We start from the raw sequence: 22,246 nt of genomic DNA on the forward strand, positions 1-22,246 counted from the left end.
CCTTATGATGCTGAGAAACAGAAATATTATTCTCGCACCTGGCTTTTGCCCTTTGGCAGTGCCCACTATCTGGTCGCGACGGTGTGCCACAATCTGTTGCTCTTTCGAGTGTATGCCCTACTGCTTATGTTGAACAAAAGAGCCGATGGCGACTGTAAGTCAAGTGCTCATTGATATGGACCGTTGGGATACACGTGGCTGTTTTGCCAGCCCTTGAAGCCTGTAATACATATATATACGCGTCTGAAGAGAGCCGTCGGGGAGAATGAGGGTACTGAAGAAAGAAGGAAAGCCCATAAGAAAGAAAGCCTTGGCTCACGTGCTGTCGGCGGGCGTACAAGGTCACTCCGACGACGCAAGCGTCTGTTGCCTGGCGTCCCCTTTGTCAATGACAGACAACGGCGCGAGTGTCAAGCGCGTCGGAATATCACGCACAGCCTGCACCAGCAGTCCCGTGGCATCTAACTTCGGCCGCGTTGTTTAAAGGGCAAGCGTCGGTAAGGTGAGTGGTTGCGGTCAGTATAAGCATGCTAGACCTAGTTATCTGCTTTATTGCACTTTCTTCGCAACCTTCGAAGTTTCCTTCAATACCTGCGCTTAGTTGGTGTTTCTGCCCTAATAGTGGGATACTTACACTGGAGTGATTGCAGTGATGACTGCCAATTCAGTTAAATATTATAAGGGCGAAAATGCCTGTTTCCGTGCTTGAGGCAGCGTCTTTCAGCTTAGTGGAGCATGTGGCATAACAACATAGAGTTGCAGGTCCGATAGCAGTGCTGTAATCAGTGAGTAATACACTTAATTTACCCGTTCCTGATGAGATTATTACGTATCCAAAAGAGGGATTATAGTCAGTGCCTTTCCTTCCTTGAATGTTTAGCTTATTTTTACGGTCTTGTGGAAGTAAGGAAAAGCGTGCAAGGTAATTATTTGCCAGGTGGTACACGGTGTCAAGATGTTTGCAGAACTGACAAATTTGTTCAAACGATACTAATGCGACGTTTCATCTTTTAAAGGGACGAGGAGGACAGCTCTGTGCAATTTTTTCTCTATAATATCACCTGCTTTGCTCTCTCGACCTATGTTTGGCAGCGAAACACTTAATAATGGCAAAAAAAATGGTTTCAAAGACAACTATTTTTCAGTCACACAATTCAAACTTCAGACGTCAGAACCGAACAGGGCTCCGTGATCACAGTAATGAAGTGAGTGACGGCGCAGCCTACAAATAGAGATTCGCCTCTAAGTTAGCGGTTATGAAGTAATCCCAGTTTGTGAAGACTGGCAGGGGTGGTGATGCCTGTATTACATTTCTTTTTGTCTCCCTAACTTATAAAAGCTCTGTTTTCAGTGGACGTATCCTGTTTGTAGCTATAGCGCGGTAACCTATACGTACAGGCTACGAATAACCCCAGTCCTATAATTTTTCAAATTGTACTCACTGAGAAGGCAAGCTATGGACAGCCAATGAGAAGCGAAATGTTTCCTTTCACCGAACACAATGATCTTGACTCACTAAGAGCTCAAGAGCGTTGTGCGAACGTTGCGAGCACTGCGTGATAATTCGAGCCGCTGCGGTCCTGTAAATATGGCCTGTAGGAGACGCCACACTTTCCGAAAAGTTGTATATAAGGCTTCGGTAAGGCGTGGCTAGTGCGCTTACCACTGCGAAAACACGCCGTGAACGCGTGCGCTCGGACAACCAGCGGCTAGGCGCAGTCTTTTCAAGGTCGCCTCAAACCGCGGTTGGTTCAGCTGACGGTTAACGGAAGATGGCATTAACGTATTAACAAGAGGGGCCAGGTGGCGGAGAGGGGGAGGGGGAGGAGGGGGGGGGGGGGGGGGGGGGGGGCGGGCGGGGGCGTAATAGAAAGGAAAAAAAAATGCTTCGAATTGCTTATCAGCAAAGGGAAAGGGTTCGCATTTCGGTAATGGCGGGACCGCACCGATGGTTTCTCATCAATTAAAGTATTCTACAGGCTATTTAGCATAAATACGAGCGTTACCAGGCCTTGCGCACCGCTCATACAGATCTGCTTATATATTGTAATTGTTTTCTGGTTTGGTTTGGTTTAGGGGGTTTAACGTCCCAAAGCGACTAAGGCTATGAGAGACGCCTGGGGTTCTTTAACGTGCACTGACATCGCACAGTACACGGGCCTCTAGAATTTCTCCTCCAAAGAAATTCTAGCCGCCGCGGCCGGGATCGAACCCGCGTCTTTCGGGACAGCAGCCGAGCACCATAACCGCTGAGCCACTGCGGCGGCTAATTGTTTTCTCTCCTTTGCTGTTTCTTGGACAGAATTTATGGAAAACCACATTCACAATGACGCAGTAGCAGAGCATCCGCCTAGTATACCTGATGTGCTGGGTTGGAATCGCTCTGGCTCACCGTTCCCGTTTTATGCAGAGCGAAGAATGCATTAAATCGCCTTTAGCCTTTATGCAAAGCTCCTGCTACCATTCCACCCTTTTCCTTACATCGGCGATGCGGACTGCGCCGCTGTTTGTCAGTGCTGTATAACACAAGTAACTAAAACGTGGTTTAGCACTTATTTATTTTTATTATTTTTTTTTCTGGTACCGTCGGCACCCTTAAAATGTGAATTATTGTAGGAGGAAAAACATGCCTATGTAACAGACATAAATAGACCTTTAAAATGCAACATGTTTGGGCATAGCCATTGGATGGTTTCGCGGCCTGAATTGAAATCTTGAATGACTCAATATGAACAACATTGGGAAGGATAAAAACAAGCTTTCATGGAGAGTTGTGGTATAACTAAAGCTGTGCGAAACGTGGTCGAAGCGTCTGGAAGTCGCTTACGCTGCTCGCAAATAACCACTGTGGCAGTGCACGCGCGGCAGTTTCACAGTCGCCTGCAATCTTGCTCACTTTAATGAAGCTTTAAGGGCGCTGCATTTCAGCTAATATCAGCAATACGGCTCCTACGGCAATGTTTTGTCATCAGAGAGACTTAACAGAGCGGAGACGTACGAGCGTATGCGTATACGAGATTACTCTACGCTGGCTACGCATGAGCGGTAGCCCCACTTATGCTCGCAACTTCCCCTGCTCGTGTGCAGGGAGCGTCCGGTAATCCGGTACACGTATAACGCTCGTACGTTTCCGCTCTGCTTAATCTGTCTATTGCCTCGAAAATGCCTAAAAGCCCGCAGCTATTAAAATAGAAGGGTTGATCAAATCACAGCCTGTGAGAATCACGTGCGTTCACCACAATGATGTCGCTCTTTTTACCAGAGTACTGTCAGTGTCCTTGAAGCTGCAGCCTTTGATTAGACGACGCCCTATTGGAAAATATGTATTGGTTTGATTGGGTAGGCGAATAGGATTATGACATATTCGGTTTAGTTTTACAGGTTGAACGTTCCAAAGGGACTCAGGATATGAGGTACGCAATAGTGGAGGGCTCCGGATAATTTACACCTGGGGCTCTTTACCTTGCACTGACATCGTAGATAACAGGGGCCTCTGGCATTTCGCCTCCATCGAAATGCGACGTCTGCGTGCAGGATCAAACCTGCAACATTCGTGTACTTTGAGGTGTTAGTGCACGTTAAAGTTGGCCGCAATTATCCTCAGCCTTCTACTACGGTGCTCGTCACAGCCTGAGTCGTTTGAGGACAGTATACCTCCAAATGCGTCAAGATCCTATTTGCTGACAGATTCAGAACTATAACATTTTTAAATAGTGCGGTAAGGAAAACAGTACTATATGCCTTCAGGGACAAAAAAAGTTTGCGCCTTACGAGAAATCTCATGCAGCTGAAATAACGCTTACTCAGTATAGATAACTACTGGTTTAATGCGCTGCTTCTTGCAATCGAGACATTGCCAGTATATTAGCGTTTCTTTGGGCATGTAAACTATTGTCAGTGCACACGACCCCTGTTCATTTTGTGCTTGTTTCCGCGTCAGGAATTGTTTGTTCCGAAAACCATAACGGACGCGCAATAGGCGGAAGCGAAAAGATACGCACTGCAGACGAGCTCAAACCATAGGCGGAAGCCATTACGTACTGCGCACTGTCATTTGGGTGCAACAAGCCAACTGCGTACAATATACTTGATGCTTCATGTGGTTCTCTTTTCAGGAACGCTAAACAGTCTTTCGCACGTGCCGCTATGGGCGTGCTTCTAGAATGGCTCGTCTCATCCCTTTGGGATTGGCGAGTGATCACCACTGCGTTGGTCTTTGCCATCTCGTACGTGGTGGGACGCTTCTACCACAGCGTGTCTAAGTACCCTAAAGGCCCCTTCCCACTGCCGGTGGTGGGAAACCTGCTCAGTAAGTCTCTATAGATAGCGATGAAAGTGAGCTTCGGCTTTTCATACCCCTCGCACTTCTTTTTGTTTGCCATATATGTTTTTTTGATCTCATGTTCACGCGGCTATCTCAGTGCATTTTGAATACTGTGGCCTTTTAAAAGTTTTTGTCTGCTTTTTGTGTCTGTTTGTTCTTCATGCATGTTTTCCATGAACAGCCTTATTGGACCAAATCATCAGGTCCCAAGGCATGCTTCTCAGCCCTGTTCTGTTGTCACAAAATTCGGCGCATTTTAGAAACAAACAAAGAAAAACCGCCGCGCGCACGGCGTCTCGCCGGCGCGAGCCCAACGGGAGAGAGAGAAAGCCCCGCCGAGCGCGTGCCTCTCTCTCCACCGCCATGGCGTGCGCCGAAGGAATGAGTCATCCACGCCGAATTCTCTGGAACAGACGAGTCGGTTCTACAGCTGACGGGGGGAAAGGGCGTAGCCTTGCGTGCACTAAGACACGTCCCCCTCGGCCGTCGGCGTCGGCGCCACTCAAGAACACGCTCGAAACTTCGAGATGCGACCCCCGACCTCTGACCAATGGGGACGCGCGGCCGGTGAGAAGAGGAAAGGGAGACAGCACTGCCAATGCTGCGTGTATGTGCGCGCCTACTCGGGCGCGAACAACAAACAGACGGGAGAGCGAGCCTATAAAAGAAGGACGCTGACAGCTATCAGTCAGTCCGGACCGCCGTTTAAGCTTCATCGAAGCGCGCCCGTTCGACTCCCGGGGAAAACACCACTCGGCCAGTCACGGACCAACGAGGCAACGTTCGCCTGTCTGCGGGACGGCATCGTCGAGGAACTCTGGTCGTCGGACTGCCGCAGTGCCCGGTGAACAAATTGTGTTTTGTTTGTTTACCTCTCTCTCTTGTGTTAGGGCACTTTAGGTGCAATATTGCCTTTGTAAGTGAATTCTCTCTCGAGTTTAACTTTGCACGTGTTGCATTGTTCAATTAATCACTTTGTACGTGTTTGTACTAGTGATTGTGAAATCCTCTGTATCGTCTCTTTGCTATATAAACCTTGTTTTGTTTTGTGAACCTTTGGCTCCGACCCATTCTCTGGCTTGCGACCAGCGAAAGCTGGGCACCGAACGCCCAAAAACCTCTTGTCACTTGGTAGCTGGTCTCCGTTGAGCTTGCCACGCTGAGTCGAGGGCAGCTCCTTCGAGTCCGAGACCGCTACCCCCACACGCTCTAAGGGTGTCTGGGAGCTTCCCACGTAAAAGTGCGCGAAGTCTGGGTGACAATATATTCTGGCGTCCGCGACAGGACGTTCGGTGTTTGTAAGCGCAGAGAACGGAGAAAGAGTCGGAAGGAGTTTACGAATCGTAAACGAGTGTTAATCAGCAGAGCGATATTGTGAGGTGCCGCGCAGAGGCGGTTGGATCCGGTTCCCCGAGTTGAGCTATGTTCGAGGCTTGAACAGCTGAGACTCCAAAATGGATCTAAGAGATATTGTGAAGTTGGGTCGTCAGCTGGGCCTGGAAGAATCCGAGATTGCGGATTGGGTGAACCAGGAAATAGAAGGAAGAGAGAGAGAACGAAGAGAAAACGAGGAGAGGCAAAGAGAGATGGCTAGAGAAGCCGCTGAGAGAGAAAGAGAAATGGCTCGAAAAGCCACTGAGAAAGCGCGAGAAGAAGCGCAGAGAGAAAGGAAAAATGCCCGAAGAGAAGCAGATAAATTTCAATTGAAACAAGAAGAAGTTCATCTAGAGGATGAGATTCTCATGAGGGATGAAGTGAAGAGTAAGAGCGAGCTTCAGCTCAAAGCTCTTAACAAAAGAAGGGGCAAGCGTGGTAGAGTGCCAGTGCCCTCGCAGAAATGCTACCGGTGCAAGAAGATAGGCCACTACGCCTCGGATTGCCGTAGCGACATAGTGAGCAAGAGAATGCTTGTTTGTTTCAAGTGTGGAGACAAGGGGCACAAAGCAGCGGCGTGCCCAAGTCTCGAAAAGCCAGTCCCACAGGTATCGCAACCCGGTGGCTCTTCGTACGACGACGAGGAAGAAGGCTTCAGTGCCGACCGCTTAGAACAGGCGTACTGGGAGAAACCTCCAGTGTTATGCACAGTTACGTGCGTCAGACCAGGGTCTCTCACTGAGGGAATGCCGGTCCTCCCCGGCGAAATTCGAGGAAAGTCCGTTTCCGTTCTCAGAAGCACAGGAAGCACCGGTGTTTTCATCAAAAGGGAATTGGTCACCGATGAAGAACTTACAGGAGAAATGAGCCCTGTGTATTTCTTGGATGGTTCCGCTCGGCTGTTAAATGAAGCCAGAGTGCACGTGAACACTCCGTACTTCACCGGAGAAGTGACAGCGCTGTGCATGGAGCGCCTGCTGTATGACCTCATCCTGGGTAACATCAAGGGCGCGAGATCGCCGAACGACCCAGAAATATGGGCCACCGGTGTGGTTGACGAGACCGCCGCTCCCTATACGGAAGACAGGTCGACCGGCTACAGGCCTACAGTAGAGACGGCGGCGCAAGCACAAGCGGAGGTTGAGGAAGCGGAGTGTCATTTGTTAGCCTCTGCTGAAAACATGTGCAGCAATAACGAGACTGATTCGTTGGCGACCACACAAGAGGTTGTGACTAGCTCCACAGATCAAAGCCTGGTTATGGAACAGCCCGTTCCTACAAGTGAGATTGAAGAGAACGAAGACAACACAGGAGAGTCCCTTCCTCAGGAAACTGAATGCGTAGCTACTACCGAGGTAGTAGACACTGAGAAAAAGGCCAACCTGACGCTTCAGTCAGAGTGCACCTTAGGGCTCTCGCCTGAAGGTGAGGAAGAAAGTTGGAGCTCCAGCGAGAAATCGCAGTGCTGCACACCTGAGAGTGGCAGTAGAGACCGCGAGGAAGAGCGGTCAAATGTCGTTGAGAACGAAAGCACCGACGTAGTCATAGCTGAGGAAAGCGCACTCAGTGAAGACCCGGAAGCCGTTCCGAGTGAACCCTCGCGCAGCGAGGAGGGCTTTCCCGAAGAGGAAGGCGAGGAAATCTGTGCCTCGGAGGAAGGAGACAGTGCAGTACAAGGAATGGAGCACCACTGCACTGAAACTAACGAGCTCAGGAAAGTATCAGAGAAAGCCGAGGAAGCAACACTGAGCGAAAGTGAGGAGAATGAGTCATCAACGGCTAATGAGCCATGCTCAGAATGCCCCTCACAAGGCAGGCTCCGAAAGAAAAGGAAAAAGGACTTGGAAGAAGAAAGTGCAGTCCTCGAAGAACAAGAGAGAGCTGAACCAGTGGCTGCATCGCGAGAGAACAACTCGGATGACGCAATCGTCAGTGAACCGGGCTCAGCCCAAAGAAGAGTTCGGAAGGAAGTAAAAAGAAAGAGAAATGAGTCGGGCACCACCAAAGCAGGTGGAACCGAAAAGCAGAAGCCCTGGAGAAACTTCAGAAAGAAAATGAATAGAGACAGAACCAAGCTGAAGACAGCCGAGCCGAATGCAAGCGAGCTGCACGAGCACCGCAGCAAGGTCAGAAAGAAGCTCAGAGGAACGAGCCCAGCCTACAGCAAGGACTCAGTGTGGAGGCGCAAACGGAAACAGAAGAGCGCACACGGAAAAGAGAGCAAACACCTGAAGCGCAGCCGTCGTAAGCGAACTGGCGTTAAATTTGCTCGCAACAGACGCGCTGGCCAGAGGAAAAGAAGAAGGGCTCGAAGACTGGCCGCAGAACCAGACAGGAGTACGAGTAGGAAGCGGGGCCAAAACAGCGTTCGGAAGAGAAGCTTCAGAATGAGGCGGAAGAAGAGTCCAACCCGCGACAGAAAGAAAAGCCGGAGCCGCTTCCGAAAGGGAATTAAAAGCGCGACTGAAAGATTGAAGGAAGCAATCCTGCTCCGAGCCCGCTGTGTCAGCCAAACTTGGAAGTATAGGCGAAAGTGTGCCTTGTACTTGCGTGCTCCATGTTTGTAGCCTTGTCTTAATGTATTGCCCGTATCGCGGCGTGCTTTGAAGTGCATTGGGAACACTGCATTTTGTTGTGTATGCGAAAACCATCATGGTATTGATGTGTATATTCTCATATCTAGTTTTGAGCGCATGCATGTGCGCGCGAATTGTACTGCCGAACTGCGGCGTGTTTTGGAGTGCAATCTGTCTATTGTACTGTGTTATGTATGTGAAAGCATCAAGTATTGATGTATGTATTTTGGCATTCGCCACTGACTTTGTGAGCGCATGCATGTGCGCGCGAATTTTGTGTTTTGTGAATATTGTTACACAATATTCTTAAAGGAAGGGGCAGTGTCACAAAATTCGGCGCATTTTAGAAACAAACAAAGAAAAACCGCCGCGCGCACGGCGTCTCGCCGGCGCGAGCCCAACGGGAGAGAGAGAAAGCCCCGCCGAGCGCGTGCCTCTCTCTCCACCGCCATGGCGTGCGCCGAAGGAATGAGTCATCCACGCCGAATTCTCTGGAACAGACGAGTCGGTTCTACAGCTGACGGGGGGAAAGGGCGTAGCCTTGCGTGCACTAAGACACGTCCCCCTCGGCCGTCGGCGTCGGCGCCACTCAAGAACACGCTCGAAACTTCGAGATGCGACCCCCGACCTCTGACCAATGGGGACGCGCGGCCGGTGAGAAGAGGAAAGGGAGACAGCACTGCCAATGCTGCGTGTATGTGCGCGCCTACTCGGGCGCGAACAACAAACAGACGGGAGAGCGAGCCTATAAAAGAAGGACGCTGACAGCTATCAGTCAGTCCGGACCGCCGTTTAAGCTTCATCGAAGCGCGCCCGTTCGACTCCCGGGGAAAACACCACTCGGCCAGTCACGGACCAACGAGGCAACGTTCGCCTGTCTGCGGGACGGCATCGTCGAGGAACTCTGGTCGTCGGACTGCCGCAGTGCCCGGTGAACAAATTGTGTTTTGTTTGTTTACCTCTCTCTCTTGTGTTAGGGCACTTTAGGTGCAATATTGCCTTTGTAAGTGAATTCTCTCTCGAGTTTAACTTTGCACGTGTTGCATTGTTCAATTAATCACTTTGTACGTGTTTGTACTAGTGATTGTGAAATCCTCTGTATCGTCTCTTTGCTATATAAACCTTGTTTTGTTTTGTGAACCTTTGGCTCCGACCCATTCTCTGGCTTGCGACCAGCGAAAGCTGGGCACCGAACGCCCAAAAACCTCTTGTCACTTGGTAGCTGGTCTCCGTTGAGCTTGCCACGCTGAGTCGAGGGCAGCTCCTTCGAGTCCGAGACCGCTACCCCCACACGCTCTAAGGGTGTCTGGGAGCTTCCCACGTAAAAGTGCGCGAAGTCTGGGTGACATCTGTACTTTCGGACGCACCTAAAAATCGAAAAAGAAAACAGTGGGATAGCGACGAGAGTGTTTCCCCTACCGGGTTTTTTATATTCTAGTTCGCAGACTTGTCCAACTCCGTGGTCGAAATGCAAATCTTCTGGTGTGAATAATTCTAACAAAGGCTGCATATTTTTGTGCGCTTAGAAGTAAAATGAACAATATATCCGTTTTCTTCGAAGGCAAACAGTAATGGCAGTGCACAGGTGCGTGGCAGAAGACATGCAGTCGGGAAGAGCTCGAGAAATGTGGAGCTTGGCCGCCATCACTCAGTAATTTTCTTTTCTGTTTAATAAATTTTTGTTTGCAACCTTAGCATAATAGAGCTAAATTAGGCTGAACATCACTTCTTCGGCGGCTTGTTTACAATATATACGATAACTAATTCGCTTGACTTCTTTTGTAAGCAATTGTCAGTTTCAGATCACCAGAGTTCCAAGTGTAATACCTCAATGCCGCAGCAGACTGAAGAAAAACTAAACAGAAGCCATCATCAGAGACCGCAATTAAATTATGAACAATTGAGGTTTAATATGTGCTTACTTCTCTGATGAACAGAATGTGATTTTCCCACATCACTGCAGCACTGCGCAAAGTCAAGAACCTACCGTGCCAGGCGAATGAGTGGTCGAAGGTGTATGGAGATGTCTTCACCCTCTGGATGTCCCACAAGCCCATGGTGGTTCTCAACAGCTGCGCAGTGATCCGCGAGGCGTTTCTGGATCGGAGGCACGAGTTCGCCGGTCGCTTCCCGACAAAGATGGGTAAGCGTGCTGATAAGAATAGCTTCAACGTATACACAAGACGTTCTCCTTAAAGCAGGAATGCTTGCGAGTGTGTGCCAACTGAAGAAGCAATGCGATCATGCGCAAAGCTGGCCGAAAACAATCCGAAATCTGCCCTTTGCGACCGACCTGGGGCATACAGACAAATTACGCAAAATATTGGCGCGTGTCTTTAATCTCACCGTAAAGGAGGCCCAGTCCAAATTGTTCATGTCACGCGAGTCTCGGGCCACGAAACAAGGAAGAGGTGTTCTTGACTGGCTGTTTGCATCGATAAACCGCGATGTTTGTGCCCCTGCGAATACCATGTGTGAGGTTGTACTAGCGCTCAACAACTGCCGCTGGGAGTTAGCAGCTAATACGCTAGTAGGCTTGGGAAGGGCATGTAATGCGAAGGCAAGATAACCGCTGGTCCTTAAGGGTAACGGTGTGGATTCCAAGAGAAGGCAAACGTAGCAGGGGACGGCAGAAAGTTGGGTGGGCGGATGAGATTAAGAGGTTTGCGGTGAGACGGTGGCCGCAATTCACAAAGGACAGGGTGGAGAGACATGGGAGTGGCCTTTGCCCTGCAGTGGGCGTAATCAGTCTGATGATGATGATGACAGCCAGGCACCGCTTCCTTTCCGCCTCAGGAGCTATTAGTAAATGCAGCACATGCTAGAACGGCACCACTACAAGTTTTCAAAGTGGTAAATAGTCTTGATAGTTTCGGCATTGTGTGACCGGCATTTTTGTGAAATATCACACTTTCAAGAGCAGCAGATAACGAACGCTCTGAGTGAAAATGAAGATATATTGCCCTTTTTTACAGTCGTCACAAATACCTGACTTTTTTGAGCGTAACCTGCTTCAAAACGTCTCTACAGGGCAATTCTCTTTAAACGACAACGAAAAACGTGTACCCAGCAGGAGCCACAGCGAGGACAGTGAAGCAGGCTGAACACAAACAAACCGTGTTGCACACTTCACGCAGAAATAAAGGAAGCAAAATCGCGACAATCCAACATATCAGTGGGCGGAGCGTCGCAGTACCAGTGGAAGAGCGTAATAGAAAACTTTCTAATGGACCCTACAGGCTAAAAGCGGCTCGTGTCCGTTGCCAGCCTCCGGTTCTTCGTAACTCCAAACTGAAGACCGCTAGGAAAAAAATCTAATCGGAGGGCAGTTTTGAGGACATATACCTTCGAAACTTTCATAACTGCAACATTTCTATGCTTTGTTGAGCAGTTTTGTAGGCTTTCTTTTCCCATTAACATATAACAAATGCTATTAAATGAGATGATGTCGTATTAATTAATGTTATGAACGTTCGGTATGATACTTCACACTGGAAATAACAACTAAAACTGATAATTTAGTATTTGCTTTGGAATGAAGAGCGATTGTCTCTAAAGTCGCTTTTGGTGAGTAGGGGTGATCTCAGGGCTATAAGATAAAAAAAAAAACAGGTTCTGCCTTATCCCTCTGAGCGCCACACGTTTTGAGGAGCTCTTGCAGTTGTGAAAGATGTTGTCTTGACCCAATCCTGGCGTCTGGTAGGTTAGGTCCAGGAAACCTACATACGAAGCTTAATAGAGGTTTGAAACAAACAACAAACGCTTTTGTCGTGGCACATTTTGCCCTTGTTCTAGGGGCCTTGCAGACCCAGGGAAACCATGACATTCTTTTCGAAGATTATAACCCTCGATGGAAGGCGCTTCGTAAGGTCGCTCTGCTCGCAGTGAGGTGAGTACGCAAGTTTTGACGAAAATTGATGGCTTTATGGTAATCCTGCGTTGTACCTCTCGGCCTACTAAAACTGCTTGGGGTATTTAGCATATGCATGCAGGGCATCGTAATATAATTATAGTAAAGATCGCATCGTATGTTTCATATTTACAACTCCAAATTTCTCGGGCTATTTGCAGTATCATCAGTAGCAGGCGTTATGTAAGAGTTTAAAGTGATGATTTTTCTCGGCAAACATAGCGCAGAAAAAACAAAGCATGAGGACAAACCAGGGGACAGGACAAGCGCCTCGTGTTATCATGCTTCTGTGCTGTTTTTCGTGTAACCATGAATAACCAACTTCTCCAAAACTGTTCACTTCTATGATTTGTCTCGTGGGTACACTTGGCTGTCCTGGAGACTAACCGCTACTCATTTAATTGCAGAAAGTACGCCGTCAGCGAGGCACTTGAGAAGCTGTGCACAGACGTTGTCGACTCCTACGTGGACTCTTTGGAAGAAGGACCGCAAATGGTTGACTCGAGAAAGCCATTTTTCCGCATTCTGTACGACCTGATAGGAATTTCCGTCTACGGAACAAGGTTGGAAAACACTGTGTTCTCACTGGATATCAATTTGTAAATACCATAACGTTTTCTTTAAGGCGCCTGAAAAGCCGAAGGCTTCAGTATCACAAATATAAAAAAAACGAACAAACGCCGCCCCGTCTTGTATTACTGGGGGAAATCAAAGTGACGGATTCCATTAGTCCCTCACATGAACCCTACCTTGCGAACTGGAGGCACACATTTGTCTTAAAGAGCACGAACATGGGATTATATTAGATCACTGACGAGCGTAAATTAGGTTATTAATAAAGGAGCACATGGAAGTTAGCGTTGACTGAGGAGGGACGTCTCTAGAACGCTAATTACGAAGTCACGACCAACCTACAACGATGCCAAAGACAAATATTCGATATTAATTTGGCCGTCACTGGGGCGTTAATGTAACAAGCTTTTTACTTTCATTCGTTTTGCTCATTTTTCATGCCATGAGATTCCAGATGTCCGCCCACTACCACTATCTGAAGCCGCATAGCAGCAGCGACTGAGTTGCTCTCTGGGGAATCTCGTTCCCTGGTTAACAGCACCAAATAATTTAGATTTATAGATCTTTGGAGATTCACTATTTTGTTGTGGTCATTTCAGTCCTCTATGCCCAGTATGCAACATATAAAATAGATTCATAGGCTCACTGAAGTCGGAGAGAGAATTCAATGCGCATGCATTCTGTAGTGGTCTTTTCCTCCCGTTTTAGTTTGAGTTCTTAGCCCAGTGGGGCTAGAGGGAAACCAAGCTCAACTTTGGTAGCGGGATAGAGGCATCGCGCTTCTTTCCTGGTGGGCGAGCTGTAAGGCTAGTGGAGCTTATCCGCGGCCGGTTTTACGGCGACGGCACGCCCGTGCGCCTGCGCACTTCAATCCGTACATGGCGCAGCAGGGGGCGCTGTTCCACGATCTTCGTATGTTCGTTCAACGGGTGCGTTGCATTAGAATTCATATTTGGGCTTGTTGGTGCACATTCAACATAAAACACATAATACGTCGAAGATGAGGAATGGATAAAGGTGCACATCACTCACGCACATACTATAGCTCTAAGTGTTGAATTTATCTGCCCCGTCTTCAGCGCACTACTTTTTACGTTGCACGAGGTGGCATTTTCGCAATGACAGAAGCAGCTCTACCGAAGCAGGATGGGGTACTTGGTATTGTGTTGTGGCGTGTACAATAGTAATTACACTGAACATGAAGAAACGTAGTGCATCAGTGAAGTTTTAGCGATTCCCAGGCAAGTGCTACGAGAAAGAAAGGCGGTCAAGTGTTATTCGTTTTCATCAAGGCAAAATAAGGAAGAAATACTCAGCAGTCTGTCAAACGATAGGGCGTGCATTTTTTTGCAATTTGCTTCTGTCTAGTCCCTGAGCCTCTGCCCTAATATTCCGTATGCACCACAGAGGGAAAATGAGGACGCAGTATTGTTGAAACATTTTGTAATATAAGAAAACAGTAGAACATTTCGAGTGAGTGTTTACGCGTGGGTTTTTTACGCTAATGCGTTGCGCGCACGTCAGTGCAGAGTGGTTGTGGTTCAGGACCACTCATGCTAAACTCCATGTTCACGCGGCGAGTCTTACGTCTATAAAGCCGATATCCTCACAATGGTCGATAAAGTGAAACCTTCACGGCAAAACAGAAATTATTGAGAGGCGCATTCTGCTTCGCTTCGAAGCGCTTAAAGGTCAGATGCCTCGTGCCCAGTCAGCTGGTAGTGGTCCAGGAAATGGAGCACGCACGCCTCCAAGCCCTTTCGGAATGGTCCCGTCCGGGGAGGTCACTCCCCTCCAACCAATGAAAATGTTCCGGTCTTGCGACGAGACTTCCCTCCGAGAAATCAGCGGTTTAGCTTCGGGTGTCACATTTTCCTTCCGAAGGGGCTTCTAGTCCTACCTTATTAAAACATACTTATGTTTGTTTCGTTATTGAACTATCGTCGACCTAGATATTATGACTAGCTGGCGCTCGTGCGCCAGCCAGTCCCTCCGCGCTGCTGTGAATGAAGAGCTTTTTTTTTTAATTAGAGAATAGGATCCCTGATTCTTTGCTACTTTTAGTAACAGATAATATTAGTCAGTTCCACGCGGCTGCACTCGGTGCGGTGTAAGACAAGGTGTGGCGTGAGAGACAAAGCAAGACAACTTTTAACGTCAAGAAAGGAGGAGAGTTAGGTCAGAGGCAGATGTCTGTGGATAGCACTATACGGTGAAAATCCACTTGTTACTTGAGTAGACGGATAAGAAAGTTCACCGACCAGTGACGGTTAGGCCTGGTGAGCAGGACCAACGCTACAGCACTGATCTGGCTCGCGCTGACAGGTGCAGTACGCTACAAATGATTTCGCTGTGCAGGCTTGACGAGGAAAGCAAGGAGGTCAGGCGCCTTGAAGAGATCGACAACGAGTTCTACGAGGTGTCCCCTAACGGCTTGCCGAGCGACATCGCGCCCTGGCTGGGTCTCCTCTATCGCGGGCGAGAAAAGAAGGTCGAGGCCATGTTCCACGAGATGTGGGAAATTGTTGATAGGCTCTACACCAAGGCTGAAGCATCTTATGTTCCAGGTATACATTCTCGATTCTGAATGCTGACTCGTGAGGAACTCCGTACTAACCAATACCAATCTATGCTTGCTATTATCTATAAATTAGCAAGAATGGAAACGAATGAGTATAGTTATTGGCGTGCTTGATCACTACGTTTGCCTGTATTTTGACCGCGGAGTGGCTTGCTTCTGCAGGAAAGACGGAAAATTTCACCCACGCAATGCTTGCTGCTCGGGAAGAGGCCATCCGGGAAGAAAAAGGCGACGCGGAATACCTGACCAAAGGCAATATGGTCCAGGTTGTTCTGAACATATTTGGCGGTACGTACGCCGCGCTTTTTCGGCTCAAGGGCTAAAAGCTCGTTTTTCTTTTTAACTTACTACCGTTTGCCCAGCCTTAATGTTGAGCAGCATTCCGTATGGTGTTAGGAAACGGTGACCCTAGGCATGTCCAGGTCGAAGCAAAGAAAATATTTATAATTTTATACCAGAAGAGGGATAGAAACATTGTATTACTTAATGCAGCTCGCAAGGACCCGATAGTGTTTTAAAAAGAATGTTTGCAAATATACTCCGTATGCTAGTTTTTGCTGAGATGTAATGATTAAAAAAGAGAATGGAAACGTGTTAAAGATTTTCATTACAAAATTATCACAGTTTTTACAAAGTGCTAGCATCGAGGTAGTAGCTCTTATCCTCTTTTTAGATGTAATTTTTGTAGCGCTCAAGAATATCCGTGAAGGCCGACAAGCCCGCTTGTTCTTCAGTTGCTTTTGGCAGCGCTGCAGAGCAACGAGGGAACACAAGGATTCCCACACTTGCAAAAGCTCTGTGCGTTGCTGTCTTGAGTGCCTAGTTTACAGTTATTTTTCTCAAATGCATGAAACTTGCTGCAAGTGTAAGCGACAAGATAATGAAATCTCACGTCAAAATTACCTGAGAACATCTCCCTCAAACTCATTACCTCCTTTGCCACACGTTTAGACGTGCGAAGGCATTTTGGAAAGCATTATCTTTCCCGTGCATGCAACATAGTGCAGCCAACCACTTCAAACGCAGAAAACGCTTGAAGCTCTGCTGTAGGGTATGAATTATTTTTCCCAAGTGCTGTATACGTGCGACGAGTTTGTGTAGTGTCTCACAATGTCAGACGTGTAACACTTACAATATTCATCATGATGTTGCTGATAAGGTAATATTGTTTAACTGATATTCTGTCCTAGCTGCCACTGACACATCAGCTGGACAACTTCAGTGGCTCTTCCTACGGATGGTGAAAGACCCGAAGATTAAGGAGAGGATTCAGAAAGAAATTGACGACAGCATAGGTAAGAAGAGCCATCGATTGCAATTTCCCTGACGCAATGCTCATTCCAACTCACTTCATAGCACGATGTATGTTTTTCCTATATTGCGCACTCTGAAAATAATGTGTAAATGCATTATATTGTATTTTAGCGCTTCGTCTTGTGTGTTCGTCCCTTTTTCGTATTTTGATTTACGCTCACCAATGTCTTCAAGAATATTATGTACGCCGCCAACTTACCGTTGTATGGGCTTGTTTAAGGGGGAAACGCACAAAACAAAACAAGCGACGATGCCGGGATTTTGTTAAAGTTTTGGAGACAGGCAGGATTGACATCCTATGCACGTTACATATGGGAATAGCATCATTTATGTCCGTGAATTTTGTGATAGTTTAGAGTGCGTTTTAATGGCCTAACTGCACTCTGTAGGACACGGATTCCCCTAAAAATAACGACGACAACGATTACCGAGTTGTTCACGGAACCTTGAAACTAACTTTTAAATATCCGGTTGGTTGAGTTAAGTCAAAACACAATAACCGCGTCAACCAGCAGGCTGGTTAACTGTCTTCTACTAGTTAACTTTCTAGCTGGTATAGTCATGCGCCTGGCCACAATTGGATATTTGTATTTGGTGGTTAGTAAGAACCGTATCATTTGTTTTAAATTTAGGTTGGACAAATATGCCGTCGGTCTTCTGAAAAAAAAAATTAGGCAATCTCACGCATTTCTTAAAAAATCGCGCGTTTTATAGCCACACGCCGCTACGGCCACCAGGCCACATCAATAAGTGGTCCACGTGTCAAGGGAACTTCTCTCCCGCGTTTAGGCTTGAGCATGCAGTGAAAAGAGGCGAGCACTGCAGCACGGACGAGACAGAGAAGATCACGTGGCACATGCGTCATCGAGTGACGTGTAACGAAGAAAAAAAATTGGGTACATTTACGAGATAGCTGCAATGCAGGAAAAAGTCATGAAAACGTTGCTTTAAACCAGAGTGTTTGTTAAACGTTTTAAAGAGACCCTGAAGAGAAACTGAAACTGGCCTGTTTTAATGAAGTATGGTATTTTAAAGACAAAGACGCTACTTTCATTGAAAGCGCAAGCTGTTGTAAGGCAGAAAAGGCCAAAAAGACAATAAAGGTGTAGACGCCAATAGCCGATTTCGCAAATAGACTGCAGTGGTTCAGGGTTTATGGATCTGACGTCCCAAAGCAACTCAGCTCATGAGGAACGCTGTAGTGGAGGTCTCCGGGTAATTTACACCACCTGGGGTTCTTTAACGTGCACTGACATCGCACAATACATGGGCCAATCTAGCATTTCGCACCCAGCAAAATACGACTGCCGCAGTAGGAATTAAGTCCGCATCTTTCGAGTGAGCAGTCGAGCACCATAAACACTGGGCCACTGCGATATAGCCGGCAGACTGAGGTGCGTCGGCACACATTTCAGGCCGCGTAGGCCAGAGGCTCGGTTACACCGTGACACGCTTCTAAATGGAGATCGCGGCGTCTGTTTTAGTATAGACGTGAAGAGTTTGAATCAAGTGGCGGAAAAATTGTATAATCGTAATTTTCTCAGCAATGAAAGCTTCTTTTGCTGCCCGCACAAGCATCAAAATACTCAGAAAGAGACCTAGAATCGCTTTTACTACCAGAAAATGCATTGAGATATTCTCAGTGTCCTTTCAGCAAGTTCTGAAGACTGATATTTCTTTGAGGTCATCACGTTACTGCCTTTAACTGGGTTATCTTTCTAATACGGTATCTGTTTTTCGACAGGTGTGCCATTGAATCCTTGTGGGTTGATCAAGAATATCTCTGATTCTTTTGCGGCCTTGAGGTTTCAGACAAAAACATCCCTATTGTACTTTCCAGGCACCACTCCGCCAACTTACGGAGACAGAGAGAAGCTTCCCTTCGCTGTTGCCTGCTTATTGGAGACCCTTCGATTCCACCCTATCGCTCCACTGGGCTTACCCCACAACACCTCGACGAACACCAAAGTCGGTGAGCTCTTGTTACGCACGCTGTTGTGATTCAAGTTAAAAGTATTGTCAGTACGTGACAGGCGCAATGGTGTACAGACGCCAGCAACACACGGAGGAAGAAAAGACGAAGGAGTGGATCGCGGTTGGCTTCATGACTGCGACTAGGTAGCAAGCGACTGGGCACAATCCATAAGGTTTTGGCTTATTGAGCCGTTGTTTCTTGTGCTCATCGACGTAGTTTACGTACAAACATAACAATCTGCTCCGAAATTATTAACGTTCCTGCTATAGATCATCCTCAGTGTGCTCTTCCGAAACATTTTCGTCGTTCTAAATTTTAGACATGTTAAAGGGAACAGATCATCACGAACTAAACATGACTTTCCTGCAAAGTTCCAACTGCATTCAGTATACTTTTAACTTGTTTTAGATATTTAATGTCCCTACCGATAAACGTTTTCCAAGGCTGGAAAAAAAATCATATCTCGCTGTTTTGCGCAGCGCGAATGCTTTGAGTCGCTACTCGCCACTTATTCGATAGGACAGCCTGAAAAGCTGACGCGTTGAGAAGTGCGAAGAAAAGCGCTAAATGATCGACCTGGTCAGACTACGCGCAGGCTGTGAGCTTACTATGGCAGTGCTTTCCTACAAGACCCGAAATTCTGAACAAAAGTTTCTAAAGCTGGTAAATTTGTTCAGCGAGGTGGTTCATACCAGACGGAACAAGCTGCAGCACGAACAAAAAGTTCTTTCAGTCGCAGAAGGATCGATAAACAACCACACTGAGCTTTTGTGTCGGACATAATGCATAAATAAACAACGCTCAGGCCATTGTTTAGTTTAGACTGCGCCTTGGTTGGGCACAGAATATTGGAGGCTATGACCATGTAGCCCTAGGCCGAAACGATGGTTCTAACGAAATACAAAACTATGTTCATCTACCTCATTATTGTGAGGCTTAACTACCTGATATCATTTCTTCCTGGCGTCCGGGGAAGTGCTTGCCAACCTTCGTGGTTGTCATGCCAGGGCTCCATCCATTTCTCACATCACCTACCACGTGCACTCTCCCTATGCAGGTAACCTGGACATACCAAAGGACACGGGAATACTCTACAACATCTACGCTGTCAACCACGACCCCAAGGTCTGGGAGGAACCGGAAGAATTCCGGCCTGAGCGGTTCCTGGACCCGACCAGTGGAAAGCTTCGTCAAGACGTCCCAGCACTGCTTTCCTTCGGCATGGGACCGAGGACATGCCCTGGAGAGAAGCTCGCGCACATCGACATGTTCTACATCCTTGTACGCCTCTTGCAGCGGCTTAACTGCAGCGCACCGGAGGACCCCTCGAAAGTGAACTTGACCAGCCTCGACTCCAGCCTGTTCTCTCTTCCCTGCCAGCAGAAGATCGTGCTCACTAAGAAAAGTTAGCACAGGAAAAATCAAGGCGGGACAGGTTTCTGCACGAAGGATACTAAGCAAGGATACACTGGCCTTCTAGGTCAGTCTTGTGTTGTTGTTGCAACTGAAGGAAATATTAAAAGGAAAGTGCACGGGCATGTCCATTTGTTGAAGCCGAGCCACAATACCTGCGACGTGCAGAAAGAGGAGAGTTCAAAGAGAAATCAGAGGAAATACTGAAAGGTGAGACGCGTGTCTCCTCAACCGCGCTTACCGAAGCGACGACAGCGGCTTTATCAACAGGTACCCCAATGGCACAGAGCCTTCATCGCAATTGGCGAAAGTCCCCTATATTGCAGCATCGAAGGGCCGGGATTAGCCACCCCCAACCCTCGCCAGCCAGGCCAGTAACAGAAGAAACTTTTTTGATAGCACAGGCGGGGAAATCGCCCAAATACTGAATGTGCGGCTAATTCCGTTCGCATGTTTAGAGCACTTCCACCGCACAAAACGTGCATGAACAATGAGAAACAGCGACATCCGATACTAAATTGTCAGCGTTTCGAATCGAGCAGCAAAACCCGTTATTAGATCCTGTAATTGTATGTGCAAGTCAGTACTACCGACAACTCCTGTGTTCAAATCATGCAGGGAAACGGAAGCTCCTAACGTAGTTGAGATTTCTTTGCCCGCTCTCGCTAAAGTCAGAATTGTGGACGTTCTGTGATAATACCTAATCTACTAGAGACAGTGGGTTCTTCGCTCATTGACAAAATATTAGGCATAGTTTTCTCCATTTCAGGCTAAAAAGAGAGAACAGTTGCGCTATAGCATGCGTGTACCAGAAATATTTCGCCATGTCCTGTACTATGCAAATTGGCGCTGTGATTTTGCGCAACGTGCGCTGTGCAGATTGCGGCCTTCCAGAGAATTGTGTGGTGCTCGAAGGTTCTAAGCTTCGGTTACTTTAGATATGAATGTGGCTCTGAATTTACCCAAACTTTATTGGTTTGGTTTGGTTTATGGGATTTAACGTCCCAAAGCGACTAAGGCTATGAGAGACGCCGTAGTGGAGGGCTCCGGAAATTTCGACCACCTGGGGTTCTTTAACGTGCACGGACATCGCACAGTACACGGGCCTCTAGAATTTCTCCTCCAAAGAAATTCAACCGCCGCGGCCGGGATCGAACCCGCGTCTTTCGGGTCAGCAGCCGAGCACCATAGCCACTGAGCCACCGCGGCGGCTCCAAACTTTATTGTTGCTTGGTTTCCATCGTGAGTTTTTTTCTGTGTTAAAGCCCGTAACTCCAGGCATCATATCACGCACGAAATACAACTGAGATAATCGAGGATAGCCATATCGTCGTCGACTGTGGAAGATGAGGAACACCGCTCTGCATACCCGTGAGGATTAATACCAATATCGCCTGTAGTGTTGCTGTTGTTGAATAGTAGCTCATGAGACGATTGTAATGGCTCACTTCAAGGCTTATGCGCATGAAATGTGTTGCACTCTAATAAAGCTGTGCTGGTAATCAGCGCAGTCACGTGCTGTTCTTTTCTTGTTACCAGCTACCTGCTGTTTTGCAATTATAGCTTCGACAAAGCTAGACAAACTCAAGCAAAAACAAAAGGTTATGGTTTTATGGGGGTTTAACGCCCCAAAGCGACTTAGGATATGAGGGACGCAGTAGTGAAGGGCTCCGGAAATTCTCACCACCTGTGGTTCTTTCGCCTGCACCGACGTCGCACAGTACACGGACCACTAGAATTTCACCTCCATCGAAATTCCGCCAGAGGTCGGTGTAGTGATAGAGGCTTCACGTAGTTAAACCGAGAATACGTGCTAAAGCAGGTGTTCATTCTACAATTGGAGAGGATCCTTAAGCTCTACCTTAAGGGCATGATGCGGTAGCTTTAGTGGGTTAATTCTCATTTATGCAGAATTGGTCATTCTCTACTTTACATTCATGGGTCGCAGCGAGCCCTCATGCCATTACCAGCGCAGTAGTGCAGCGGTTAAACGATGCGGCTCTGCACTGACAGGTGGCTGTTTCTATCGCAGCCACTAGTAAGTATTGTGCGACCCATGTTGCTCTTCCCGAGCAACCTCTCACGACCAATCAATAATTTCACTGTCACCTGTCATGGCAGGTTGTGATGACGTCACAATGTTACGTGGCCTAAGTGGCGCGACGCCGTCCTCCCATTGGTCACAGCTGGCGCGACGCTCCTCCGA

General features: G+C 47.7%; 1 protein-coding gene across 2 annotated transcripts; it reads left to right on the forward strand.

Moving 5' to 3' along the window:
* Nucleotides 1-374: 374 nt before the first annotated feature.
* Nucleotides 375-20,165, forward strand: LOC149342869 (steroid 17-alpha-hydroxylase/17,20 lyase-like). 2 transcript variants are annotated; one of them, XM_089545383.1, is made up of 10 exons: nt 375-502; nt 4,116-4,309; nt 10,238-10,417; nt 12,070-12,163; nt 12,592-12,747; nt 15,116-15,324; nt 15,501-15,626; nt 16,529-16,633; nt 18,493-18,624; nt 19,685-20,165. In XM_089545383.1, exons 2-10 carry the CDS (start codon nt 4,147-4,149, stop codon nt 20,035-20,037), a joined length of 1,518 nt encoding a protein of 505 aa, XP_089401509.1. In that variant the 5' UTR covers nt 375-502; nt 4,116-4,146; the 3' UTR covers nt 20,038-20,165. The 2 variants fall into 2 exon arrangements, with proteins under 2 accessions (XP_089401509.1, XP_089401508.1); XM_089545382.1 differs by lacking the exon at nt 375-502 and having other exon boundaries at nt 1,875-4,309.
* Nucleotides 20,166-22,246: the final 2,081 nt, after the last annotated feature.

The sequence above is a fragment of the Amblyomma mixtum genome, chromosome 5 (assembly GCF_055824585.1).
Source record: "Amblyomma mixtum isolate Tamu chromosome 5, ASM5582458v1, whole genome shotgun sequence".
In the NCBI taxonomy this organism is placed as follows: Eukaryota; Metazoa; Arthropoda; class Arachnida; order Ixodida; family Ixodidae; genus Amblyomma; species Amblyomma mixtum.